The following is a 14,269-nucleotide window of genomic DNA, read 5'->3' on the forward strand; positions in this document are numbered from 1 at the left end:
AGTTTTTTTACCAGATAAATCTGACACATCTTGCCTGTACATGTATACCTATTTAGCTCGTAATAATATTTCGGAACTTACATTTCTCAGTGCAAAAATTTTTAATGCTCCAGCGGAAGTTCGTCATACGAAAATTCACTTCGCCATAAACAATAAGATTTCTTTCGTTTATCCTGGACAGACACCAATTATTTACAAAAATCTATGCACGTTCTTTGAGCCGTGCGCAAGATCTACCCAACTACTAATAAAAAAGTGGAAATAGTTTATATCACAGCTCGAAATTTCAAGTAGATACTCTTCGTCATACTCAAACTTCTCTTCGTCATACTCAAAATTGGTAGAAAAATCAAGATGACTGCTATTATTTGAACAAATAGTGAAAACTAGTAATTTTCTAACATAATCTTTTCCTCGATAGCGAAGAGACAATCCATAAATATTAATACCAGGTTAGTTTGACTGTAATTCGCATCAAAATTGGTTATAATGCTGGTTTCTTGTCCATATGTCTGGAAAGTAGACGAAGACCCGTCGTAGGCGAACCCATCCAGCACCCTAGCATCTAAGCTTTGAGCAAAAACAGGTCGATTAGATTTTTTCCCAATCTTTCTTTGTTTCTCAGGGTCCAAGTAGGAGAGAAGGGTGCGTTGCGTTTTCGCACGCTGGGAGGAAATGGGTTAAAATGTTAAATTTGACAAAATTTAATGATTACATTTTCAACAAAAAATATTCACACTTGGGTAAAGCCAATTTTACAAGAAATACCCACTTGGAAAAAAAACACTGGCATGCAACTCCTCCACTCCTTCAGCGGAGCATTACAGCCGAAACTACCATTTTTGTCAGTCATTTTAAAAAAAGTAATATTAGATATTCCTGTCACATTAAATAATCCTGGAGGGATCCGTGGAATTTTTGCAAAGTAAACCATTATTATCATATTTTCCAAGCACCAACCTTTGAAATATATGTCTGACATTAATGTTACTTTATTTTCGACTATACCGGCCCTACAGGCCCACCGCGTGCCAGCATACACATACTTGGACATTCGACGAAGCGCATGCGTAACATATCCACCCAAAAATTGCCTCCTCTCGCTTCAAGCTAATCTTAATGTATGCGATACGTTTCTTGTTTTGTTTTCTTTGCCAACGTTTGACATGTTCTACTGTCAGACTAAAGTGAAATATTTTGCAAGCATTATAGTGTAGTGTTTGTAGTAAGTTCCGTTTAATTTTCTTCAGGAATGCAACTCTACGTTGTGTTTGGAAGGTACTACCTTATGCAGCTTCCTGCATGTTGCACGCACTAATTGATTGACGATTACATCTTCGGTGAATAATGCTCAGCAGATGGTTGAAAGTGCATAATCAAAATCATTTGATGTCTAAGAAGTGCTAGGGAAAGTTCGATCTTCTTACGTATGGATTGCTACATACATCGTTTGAAGTAGTATTATAATGGCTTAACTTTCTAACATATCTGGACAACGTGAGATAGAAACCGTACGTGTGTGTGAGCTCGACAATAGCGGTTTATCATCCACACGGCATCTTGCAAAATTGCATTTTTGGTGATATTCCGGGCCCGCGTGGTGTGTGTCTAAATGTCTCTCCTTTCGTTCGGATGTGGTGTGGATTCAAGCTTCAATTACAAATGCTAGAGACAATAGTTACTAGTAAATATAATACTCATCTTAGTAAACATTGTGAATTCTATCAACAACAAACAAAAGTTACTCGTCATTTTGTTCATCATTATCAGCCAAACTATTGAAACAACGTTTCACTCATTCAGCTATTATCTTGTGTACGTATGTGTGATTAGATATCGACAATCGTCAATATTTAGATTAGGTAAAAAAGGTACATTTGCTAAAATCGCTCTTCCACCACCGTTTGGCACTGAAACATCCTAACAACAGCCTACAATTTAGTGCTTGTGTGTTCATTGTTTACTGCCGGCAGAAAAAATGTTACAAATCAACGGTGATTTGGAACCAGCTACCCCAGCTACCCCGTCGAACCGTCTCTCGGCTAGCAAGGAAGAATTGCACGAATGGTAAGTGGAACTTAGCGCATAGTTTCGTCTTTCGTCCGAGGGAATCTGAATGTAAACATTAACCGAGCAGACGAGCGAGAAACGTCATGCGACAGGGTGGTGGTGTAGTGCTACAAGCTACTGCAACCATGCTGTTGCTGCTTGCTTGTAAGTTATCATCGACACGGTGCGTAGCACCATTGTTGCGTACCACTGACTGCTGCAACACTTTGCAATTTGTGTGGCGAGTCACTGCTGCACGGTTAACGGAGATTGAGTAAATTGCTTTAAAGTTGAATTAGTAGAAATACATTGATTAAATCATCAAATCAAATACTCAAATAACATCAAATAATCAAATACGAATATTCTATTTTTTATTTTAACATACAAAATAAACAAAAATTAAACAAAACTGATAACTCGATTGCGTGTTCATAAATCTATAAAAAAATGTTTAGGTATAACTCTATTGCAATTTGCTTATGCTTTAGGTATATTTGATCGTCAAAAATGATTTTTAGGAAAATCTGAGAAAAATATAGAAACGTCACTGCAAGGGGGATTGATAAACCCGTTTGAAATTTTGGAAAATTGAATGTGGGGTCAGAATGAACAATTATACCAAATTTGGCTGAAATCGGAGATGGTCGACTACACCCGGTATGATCACTTGAGAGTGAGTGACATCTATAACCTTTAGAATAAGATTTTGTAAAAATCTCAAAATAGAATCACAGACTAACAGACGTAACACTGAAGCCCCATTCCATCGTCAGTGAAAACGGTCATTTCAAATTTTCGCTTAAGCCAAGACTCAAACAACAGTCACTGCGCGAGAACGTCGTTTGCCTGTGCCGGCGCTGTTGTCATATAATATACAAGTAAATTTATAGCATTGCTAAATTTATAGCAACCTACTCTGCGTTGCGCGAAGACTGCACCAGGTGATGCTAGTGTTTTTTCCAAGTTTTAGGGGTGTCATTGAAACGATGTTTTGTTAGAAAATTTGTTCGAAGTGTTACGTCTGTTAGTCTGTGATAGAATATTATAAGTCATTTTGTAAATTCATTGTTGGAACCAATACTAACATCCTGTGAAGAGAAATTTGAGGTCATGAAAGTTCAATAATAAGTGTCTTCAGACATAGCGTGATGCATATGATGCTCAAAAATGCTATCAATACAGTATAGGTATATGGGCAGTGTTAAATCAGATCTGACCAAGTCGCAAAATTTAACAAAATAAGTTAATGACAGCAAACGATTAAGAATTTCCTAAGCTACATTTCATTGATTATCAGATTACATAAATGTTGCAAACAACCAGAGATATGAAATGATTTCGAAAGATTGATAGCTTTGAACTACCCAGCAGCAGCAAACTTTGACTTCGTTTTTCTCGAAATCAGATTTTTGTCACTTGGTTCGGTATGACTTAACACTGACCATATGGTTCCGATTATATCAGCTCTCGCTTATATTGCGACATTTGCCCCTATTTAGACTACCCCGATTTACACGATTATCACAGTCGAATCTCGCACACGATTTCGCTCAAAGAAAATTAAATGAAAAAGAAGGGGAAGAAGGAAAAAGAAGTCAAACTCATTAGTAGATCAAACTAAAAGCCACTCTAGTGTCAGATTAACAGTGCAAAATGCGGTACGTTGCATTAAATGATTATCACTGTAGTCTAAATAGTCATAAAAGGGGCAATATCTAACCCCGAATATATCAGCTTTTTTGTGATTATATCAGCCCCAAAAATAAATTTGTTGTTTGTTGAATATGTCATATGAGGTCATATAATTTTCGGGTTGGGAACGTTTTGGACTAGCCGTGAACATTTTTTGAAATTTTGATATTCACTTGAAAGTTTGATATGTCTGTATTAGAAGCCAGCTCGTTATTTGCCTTTATCACCTGGCTACATTGTTATATCATAAATATCTTACTTACATAAATCGTCCAGCTCAAACCGTTATAGGGGTATGAGGTGGGACGTGGGGCCATCATCATCATCATCATCATCGTCATCATCATCATCATCATCATCATCATCGACAATTTCAAAACAAGCTGAGTTTTTAGCAAACCTTAATATTTCCTTAATTTTTAATGAAACAACTAACAAATGATTCGGCTCTGTAAAGAAAAAGAATAGGGCTTTCAAATGGAGTAAAAAATTTTTGGCGACCATCTGATCTGTAATTCCATGATCAAAAGTGCTCCGATTTTCTTCAAACTTTGTATACTTGGTGGAATCTGATAATTTCAGGCCTGTTTTTTGACGTAGGACTACGTCTTGGTTTATTATACTGAGACTGGGTAGCACTTTTTGAAAACGAAAATAGAAGTGTAACGTTTGAATGAAAGATTTCAAATGCTAATAACTACTGAACTACTGAATGAAACTGAACAATTTATATGTCGTTGGATAGATAAAATGACCAGCAATTTTATGGGGGGATAAGAGAGCAATTTTAAAGAGAGCGTAAGAGGGGGGGGGGGGTGCTCCTTTACAAATGAAACACAAATTTCTTTATAACTCGTGAACTAATCAAGCAAATGGAACCAAATTTGGCAAGTGGGGGTTTCAGAAGGCAGGATTTTTTTCTATGGTGTACTGAGACCCCTTCCCCTTTTAAGAGGGGGGGCTCCCATACTAATGAAATACAAATTTTATCATAACTCTAGAACTAATCAAGCAAATGGAACCAAATTTGGCATGTGGAGGTTTCAGAAGGCAAGAATTTTTTCTATGATGAATTATGACCCCTCCCCTCTATAGGAGGGGGAGGGGGGCTCCCATACAAATAATATACAAATTTCCTCATAACTCGATTATTAATCTAGCAAAAGGAACCAAATTTGGCATGTGAGGGTTTTTGGAGGCATGAATTTATTTTGTGATGGTTTGAGACCCCTCACCCCTGTGGTAGGAGGATAAGGACTCTCATACAAATAAAACAGACATTTTTACGTATGTGCCATATTTTCTGCTATGTAACAAGCGGTAATGTGTGAAAGTAAACTAGTAAAACCTTCAAAAGACAGTGACTCGATGCCGCTAACTTACGTGCCTGTTGCTATTCATGTCAAAAGAGAAGGACATTCGAATGGCACGTCATATTTGCGATGAACGTGCTTGTGCTTTAATATTATTTGTAACCAATGGCTCTTTTAAAGGAGTTAAAGTAAGAATATTGAAACATGCCAAGCTGCGCATAATCATATTTAATACAATAATCTGTGGGCTGGTTATTCATTACTATTTCAATCTTTATGATGCAAGAAATCTCTATATCTCAATGGTTGCAGGCGTTGTACTTCTGAACCCCCGTCCACGTATTTTCAAAGCCACCATTGCATTCAATGAAGAATTGAATCTGAATATTTCGCTTTTTCTCTTAAACAATGGCACTCACAGATTCTTATAAACATATATATGCCACAAATGCAGTTTACATTAGTCTTTGATCTATATAGTCCTACGTCACCCTTTCGTACAACCCTTTTTTTTTTTTTTGTATTGTTTATGCAGGGAGAAAATCTTCATAGACAGCACCTTCGCGGTGCCGAATAGGATTCACATGGTGCCAACATGCGCCTACCTACTAAAAACTCTCCTGCTGCCCGTTCCTGAACCCCTCCCGGAACTACCGTTAGGTTTTACTTCAGGAGGGAGGACGTGCCGAAGCACTCCGACTTGTCCGTTGCGTGTGTGGGTCCACACAACACCCTTGCCATTTCATACCGCCACTACCCTTCACCTAGGGCCTGGGCTGCCCAATCAGCCCGTTACTGACCCTAGCAAGCTATGTCGGCCCTGTCGTTGCAAACGTTCTAGCCGTTGCAACTCCGTTATCACCGCGGTTGCCGCCCTATCGACGGCACCCCATGCACGCTGCTCAGCGCACATTCTCTGCACGATGTTGTCGGCGTTGGTGTCTTCTCCAACGACCACAAGCATCACCTGCCGAGTGGACGTAAACCGCGGGCAGTGAAAAATCACATGCTCCGCCGTTTCCTCGGCTACCGTGCAAACGGGGCAAAAGGGTGAATCTGCCCGCCCGCGCGTATGTAGATACTTCTTAAAGCATCCATGACCCGACAGAAACTGGGTAAGGAAAAAGTTTACCTCACCATGACCTCTGCCGATCCAGGACGATATGTTCTGGATCAGCCTATGGGTCCACCTACCATGGTCGGTGCGATCCCATTCCGCCTGCCAACGCCTAATAGAGTCCAGCCTAACTCTGTCCCTAGCGCCCCTGACGTTCCTCTGCCTATGGCACTCGATATCCTCACCTAGGAGTATGCATATTGGAATCATGGCTGCAATAACCCCAATCGCATCCAACGATATGGTACGGTAGCCGCACGCAACGCGCAATGCTAACAGCCTGAACACCTTGTTCAGGCATGCCTGATTGCGCTTACTCTCCAAAGCCGGGGCCCACGCCGGTGCACCGTATCGTAGCACCGACATGGCAACGCTGGCCATCAGGCGTCTCTTACTGCTGCTAGGACCGTAGCCGTTCGGCATGATCTTAGACAGAGCAGTGACCGCCGTTGACGCTTTACCACAAGCATAATCCACATGACTGGTGAAGTTCAGCCTGTTGTCTGTCATGACACCCAGGTACTTCACACTTCGTTTGGAGACAATCACCTGTCCCCCCACGAATATTTTTGCCTCTATGGCCGACTTTCGGTTGCTGACCATCACAGCTTCCGTCTTATGGTGGGCCAATCGCAGATTGACGCCCGCCATCCAACCCTCTATTATGCTTATGGCGTCTGATGCCAGCATTTCCACTTCCTCCAGAAACTCGCCTACCACTGTAAGGACGATATCATCGGCGAAACCAGTGATATCGACCCCAGTGGGTAGTTCGAGCCTCAGCACCCCATCGTACATGGCATTCCAAAGCGTGGGGCCGAGAATCGAACCCTGTGGAACACCCGCTGTCACTTTGTACCTCTTCGCCCCGTCCGCCGTGTCGTACACTAGCGTCCGGTTCTCGAAGTAACTCTTAAGCAACCTGCATAGATGATCCGGTACCCTCATCCTATGCAGCGCTTGCACCCCAGTTAGCGCTGTTAAAGGCGTTTTTGACATCGATTGTGACTATGGCACAATACCTGTCGCCACGCCTTTTCCGTTTCATAGGCTTCTCGTCCCTCTCCACTACGGACTTTATGGCATCTACAGTGGACTTCCCCTTACGGCCAAACTGCGTGTTTGCCAGTCCGACATCACTTTCCACTACAGGCGTCAGCCTGTTTAGGATTACCCGCTCTAGCAATTTGCCTAGCGTGTCCAATAGGCAAATTGGCCTGTACGACGAGGGATCACCAGGCGGTTTCCCCGGCTTTGGCAGCAGTACCAATCTTTGGACTTTCCATTTGTCTGGAAATTCGCATACCTCTAGGCAACTCTGAAGCGTCTCTCTAAACATATTGGGATACGCTTGGATCGCCGCTTTGAGTGCCTCGTTCGGAATCCCGTCAGGACCGGGCGCTTTCTTCGATTTCAAACCCCTGGCAATTACGATGAGTTCCTCATTCGTGACCGGAGTGAGGACATCATTCGATTGACCGTACGGGGTCGGAGGCCACCAAACTGGATCGTGTTGCGGAAAGAGCCCTTCCACGATGACTTTCAGCTTTTGGGGGCAGGTTTCCTGCGGCGCAGATGTACCCTTCATCTTTTTCATTACCACCTGGTATGCACCACCCCAGGGGTTTGAATCCGCATCGCGACATAGCTCCTGGAAACAGGATTTCTTGCTACGCCTAACCTCTTTCTTAAGCGCCGACCTTGCCGCTCTAAGATCAACTCCCCGAGCTTCAGCATCTGCATCGGTCCGGGCCCTCTGCGCTAGCCTTCTCGCTCTGTGGCACCTGGAACGGAGCTGGGCAATGGTATCACTCCACCAGTATACCGAGCGACGACCGTTCATTGGCTGCCCCGTCCTAGGCATAGTGGTATCACATGCCCGTACTAGGACGTTGGTCAGCTCACGAGCACTCAGGTTCGAGCGGGTGCTCTCTGCACTGAGTGCTTCAACGAACAGGTCTTTGTCGAAGGCCTTCACTTTCCACCTCCTCCCTGTCGACTTCGCCCCGCGTGGCCGTAGCGCCCGTCGTTCAATCGTGTACCGTATAGCTTGGTGGTCACTATGCGTGTACTCATCTGACACCCTCCAGCCCATGTTGTCAAGCAACGTTGGGCTGCAGAAGGTGATGTCGATGATCGATTGTTGTACCCCCCTACAAAAGGTACTGACGGATCCCACGTTAGCCAGACTTACATCTAGCTTGGACAGAGCTTCCAGCAAGCTTTGTCCCCTCGGAGTAGTGCACCTGCTACCCCATTCGACAGCCCAAGCATTGAAGTCTCCTCCAATGACAACGGGCTTGCGGCCCGTGAGTTCGTCGGTGAGCACGTCTAGCATCCGGTCAAACTGCTCCGGCGACCACCTAGGTGGAGCGTAGCAGCTACAGATGCAGACGCCATCGACCACCGCGATCACGAACCCCTCTTGGTCGGACGACACCACCTCCTGGATCGGGTATCTACCCATCACGGCGATCGCTGCCATCCGACCCTTATCGATAACCCAGTTAGCGCCTCCACGGGGGACCCGGTAGGGATCCGCGATAATGGCAATATCGCACCCCGTCTCGGCTGCCGTACAACCCTTAGGGCAGTATACAAGGTATACATGTAGTTTTTATTTGGCGCTTAGAGTGCCGCCTTCTGACTTAGGGTGGTTCGAATTATTTTTATTTGTACCATGAGACCTGTTTTTAACAATTCATAACGTTTGAATCACTCGACCGATTGTAATAATTTTCATAGCAAATGGAAGGTATGTTAATGAGCTTCTAATTAAAAATTTACATTCTAACCTTAATGAGCTTTATTGAAAAATATTGGATTGAAACCCAAATGTCTGCATTATTGCAAAAAAATTGAATTTTGGTATTTTCTTAAGTTGTTGTCCAGAAAGGTCACCTTTTTACATTTTTTTTTAAATACCGGAAATTTTTTACATAAAATATCAAAAAGTTAGAAGCGTTCATTTTCATGTTTTGGAGATATAATTTTTTAAAAAATGGTTTCGCTTATGGTTAGAATCACCCTAACTGGAGGGACCTCTAAGCGCAAAAAAAAAATTGAGATCTAATATTTTCAGAAAAGGAACAAATATGCAAAGTTTAAACAAAATCGGAGAACATTTTTTCATAGAAATGCTAAGTGGGTACATCTGTATCCGGTTGATCAAAACCGGGGTATTAGACTTTGATGACAGAAAAGAAATGGAAGTAGAAATTCAAACACATTTGACATGTGGGTGTTTTTGGAGACAAGAATTTTTTCTATGGTGTATTGAGACCCCTCCCCTTTAAGAGGGGAATTATGACCCCTCTCCCCTTTAAGAGGGGGGCTTCCATACAAATGAAATACAAATTTCCTCATAGCTCCAGAACTAATCAAGCAAATGGAACCAAATTCAGTATGTAAGTGTTTTTATAGGCAGTTTTTTTTCTATGATGAATTGAGACCCCTCTCCTCTTTAGGAGGGGAATTATATCTTCTCCCCCTTCAATAGTGGGGGGGGGGGCTCTATACAAATGAAATACAATTATCCTCATAACTAGAGAACTAATCAAGCAAATGGAACCAAATTTAGCAATTTTGGGGGCAGGAATCTTTTTATGATGGTTTGAGACCCCTCACCCCTGTGGTAGGGGGATAAGGACTCTCATACAAATAAAACAGAATTTTTTGCGTAACTCAAAAACTAATCGAACTCGAGAAATTTTAGATTCTTTCATGAAACATTAGTCAATAAAAAGACCACCAAAAACTATCAATAGTAACATTAGATGATGGGGGGCTTCGTAGCCACAAGGTTACCAAGTCTGCTTTGGCAAGCGAGTGGTCGTGGGTTCCAATCTTAGTAGAATCAAGCCAATCGATGTCAAGTGACTTTAGCATGGGTTTATTCTCAGGCCCCTCCTTTTACCCTTCCTTCGTGCTGAATTCTATATTTACCCTCTGAGGCCTCTTGACAGTGCAAATGTCCCTCCTATAGTTAAGTGTACTGGTCAGAGGTACGAATGAGTTCTCGCCAGGGACGGCTACAATATGGGATAGTGCTTGCAGCGAGGAATAAGTGGGTAAAGTAGATCAAGCTTTGAAGGAAGGGTAAACCCCAATACACGCAAGCACGCATACAATTTTAAATAAGCATATCGCTCACTCAATAGCGACTATAGCAAAAAGAAATGCAGTGCAGGTCATACAGCAAACACCCGGGCGATATTACAATAGATCAACTATACTGGTCGCAGTAATGAGTCCATACATGAAAAAAACATTAGATGATTCATCGCGAGACGGCCACAGGCCGCGAGTGTTGCCGGCGACCTGCCGTCGGAAGCGCCGGCCACTGCGGAGAGGGCAGCCCCCCAACCTCTATCTAGGTTTATTTATTTTCCTAGATCAAAACATACCAAAATCGAGACTTAAATTATGAAAGGGGTACATGTGTATCCGGTTGATCAATTGAGGGTTAATGAGTATGATGCTATAGTACTCAGATCAGCTAAAATAAAAAAATGTAGGTGTTCCAGTTTGCAAGCAACGTGAATTGCCCAGAAAAGTTTTACCATTATTAATCATACACGAATAAGTTGTAAGAAAACTTTAAATTGCTTCAGCCTATCAACGGCAAGAGATAGGATTTCCATTTCTTCGGCCAAGTTACTCAAAATTTAACGTTGTTTAACTTTGCCTTTATTCAGCTAACTTAAGCCATAAATTTTATTCAGCTAACTTAAGCCATAAAAAAGTTTATGTTTTGGACTCGCTTACTATGATGGTCACCCTAATGTCATATACGCCAAAAATGCGGAAGTCGAAATAACCAATTTTCTCCAAAGATACTATATACCTAGGACTGACGGTTTCTTTTGTCTAACTAAATTTGGCATCACACAGGGCGCCCTATTTAAAAATGAGTCTTGAATCAAAATGCCTACTAGTTGGCCTCGAGGTATGACTCTGGCCTAATAAGCCAGTCGTCGTATGTTCGAATCTCGGCTGGAAGAAGCTTTTAGAGTCAATAGGGTCGTAGCAACTAGCCTTGCAATTATCCTGTACTCTAACAGCTGGCTGTGAAGTCTGTCGTATAAAAACAGAAGGTCAAGTTTCGATAGCAGATTGTAGCACCAAAGCTTTGCTTTTTTTGCTTTAATCAAAATGGTACCAATATCTGTGCATGTTTCTTCTTATTAGGTGCATATTTCTTCCTATTAAACGCTTACAACGTTACTTACCGTAAGGGGTTATATACAGTTAGAAGGCTTAAAAAAAGTCGATTTTTCTAGAAATTTTCTAGAGAAAATCCTTTAACTGATTAAAGTGAAAATTTGTGTACATGTGATGGTAGATTTTGGCTGTATTTTAACATATTTTCTTTAGAAAAAAGTTATTGAAATAGCTGCTATAGTTAATCTCCCGGAACTCTTCTAAAATATGGCGTCTTGTGGTGAGCACGATATCTATGGACTAAAGCGTCGGAAATCGAAAAATCAAAAAGGAATCGGTGATAAAATATATGATCTATAGAATGATCGAAGTAATTAGCAATATCATTTTTGACGAAATGGCAAGTTCTTAAACATAAAAAAGTCGGTTTTTGGTATAAATCTTGCTCCTAAATTGTCCATAAAATGAGAAATATTAATCGGTGAGGAAAAACCTTCGATAAATCTCTAAAATTTAGCCTTAGAATACTTGTGTCAACATTTGAAGTAATTCGGTCCAGCCGTTTTCAAGAAATCCTGCTCACCGACTTTGAACACACGGTTTTGAAAAACATGCATTTAAAGTTTCGCGTTCCTTCGTCAATCGCTCTGACCCGTCGTTACAAATATGCATATAGCTTCGTTAATATTTGACGGATTGGCATGAAATTTTCTATGTGAATACATAATTATATACCAGGAAAATCCGACGATGGAATCTATAACGTTCTCCGAAGAGGAAATCGCGCGTGGCTTGTATGCACTTGATGCAACCAAAGCACCTGGGCCGGATGAAATTCCAAACAAGCTATTAAAGACCTGCTGTGATTCGTTGGCTAATCCGTTGACCAAAATTTTCAATGCTTCTCTAGGGATTGGATACTTTCCTAACTCGTGGAAAATCTCACGACTAAAACCAATTCATAAAAAGGGGTCCAAAATAAAAGCAGAAAATTATAGAGGAGTAGCTATATTATCCGCAATCCCGAAGATGTTTGAAGCGCTAGTTTATAACAAATTATATTCAGCAGTTGAAAATTGGATATCATCGGCACAGCATGGATTCTTCAAGCGCCGGTCAGTGGTAACAAACTTGTGTGAGTTCACAACGCGTGTCATAGAATGGATGAAAGTGGGGTATCAAGTTGATTGTGTGTACACAGATATGACGAAAGCCTTCGACGTTGTGGGAATTCTAGAGGTGTTGCGTGCCGCGGCTCGTGCCGGTATTGGTGGCTCCTTGATAACATGGATTCATGGATATTTGACCGGAAGAAAGCAATACGTTACTGTAGATGGTGCAAACTCAGAACTTTACAATGTAACATCAGGAGTTCCGCAAGGCAGTCATTTGGGACCACTTCTGTTCATCCTACTGATGAATGAACTGCCTACCGCAATTGATAATGCCCTCGTATTAATTTACGCTGATGATGTGAAGCTCTTTTATCCAGTGAAAAAGCAGGAAGATTGCTTAAAGCTTCAAAGAGATGTGCAAACTTTTGGGCGTTTCTGTTCAGCATGCAAGTTGCAAATCAACAACGAAAAATGTGCTACCATAACGTTTACACGCTGCTCAAATCCGTTAATATTCGACTACAGCTTGGATGGAAAAACAATCAAACGAGTGAGCAGGATTAAGGACTTAGGAGTCAACCTAGATGCAGGGTTGACTTTCAACGATCACGTGAATACGCTGGTTTCCGAGTGTCTTGCACTATTCGCTGTAGTAAGACGATTCGCAACAGAACTGGATGACCCGTATACGATCAAATCTATATATGTGAGCCTGGTACGATCAAAATTAGAATTCGCAAGTGTGGTGTGGAGGCCAATGTATGCAACATACATGAACAAATTGGAAGCGGTACAGAAAAAATTCGTTAAATTTGCCGTGAGAAATTTGGGATGGAGAGGAAATCTTCCGGAATACAAAGATTTGTGCTGTCTGCTAGATATGGATACTCTGGAAAATAGATACCAGATTGTGGACGTTGGCTTTTTTCTCAATTTGCAGAGAGGACGATACGACAGCGATTATTTGAAATCCAGGATAACTGCTAACCAGAGTACAGTAGTTCTGAGGAGACCAAGGCCATTCACTCTAGAACACCGTCGAGCTAACTACGCGCGCAATGAACCAGCCTATCGCTTTATGCAGCTAATGAACAATTTTAGAAATGTACTAAATTTAAATATGTCGACTGATACTATTAAGGAAAAACTTAGGCTATTTCTGAGAGGTCAATTACATGTACACTAAATCCTCTGCATTTTATATTATTTTGTATTTGTTAGTATATTTTATATTTGTATCCTATATTAGATGACGGGCAGAGCCCATATATCTTGACAATAAATAAATATATGTACATTATGATCATGATAAAACCAGAAAATCGATTTTTCGAAAATTATAACTGTATATAACCCCTTAAGCCAAATTTGAAGGCTTCAAATTTTGTCATTCTCCTATTTCTGTGAAACCGCTCATATTTCTTAATCAAGTTTTTGACAGCTCAGCCGAATTAACGAAAGCCTTTCACTTGATAGGCTATAGGCTTAGTGCAACGAACGAAAGTTGACTGTATATTAGTACTGTATAGTGCAGCAGTCACTTTTCGAAACTGCTTCAAGTGGTACATACGTGACTTGGCTTTTCGAGGCTTGAATCTATTTCGCGCTTTATGACTGCTTTTTATATTTTGCATATTGAATAAATATGTTAAAAGTGGGATTTTTCTGCAAAGTGAAAATGTTAAAGAAGAGTATTTCTTATGTATGACTCACTCATTTGACATTGCTTTGCCAAGCAGCTGCCGATATAATTCTTTGGATAATAAAATCATGGACTAATCTAAGTATACCTGTGATGCTGGATCAGTAGATACTAA

At 41.3% G+C, this 14,269-nt stretch overlaps 1 protein-coding gene across 1 annotated transcript in view; it reads left to right on the top strand.

Annotated features, from left to right (window-relative positions):
- Nucleotides 1-1,216: 1,216 nt before the first annotated feature.
- LOC128738800 (NAD kinase-like) overlaps nucleotides 1,217-14,269 on the top strand; it is an 80,491-nt gene continuing 67,438 nt past the window's right edge. Inside the window, exon 1 of the mRNA XM_053834201.1 lies at nucleotides 1,217-2,067. Within this exon, the coding sequence (XP_053690176.1) occupies nucleotides 1,979-2,067 (89 nt within the window). The 5' untranslated portion in view covers nucleotides 1,217-1,978. The remainder of the gene's footprint in view (nucleotides 2,068-14,269) is intronic.

Source organism: Sabethes cyaneus, chromosome 2 (genome assembly GCF_943734655.1).
Source record: "Sabethes cyaneus chromosome 2, idSabCyanKW18_F2, whole genome shotgun sequence".
Classification (NCBI taxonomy): domain Eukaryota; kingdom Metazoa; phylum Arthropoda; class Insecta; order Diptera; family Culicidae; genus Sabethes; species Sabethes cyaneus.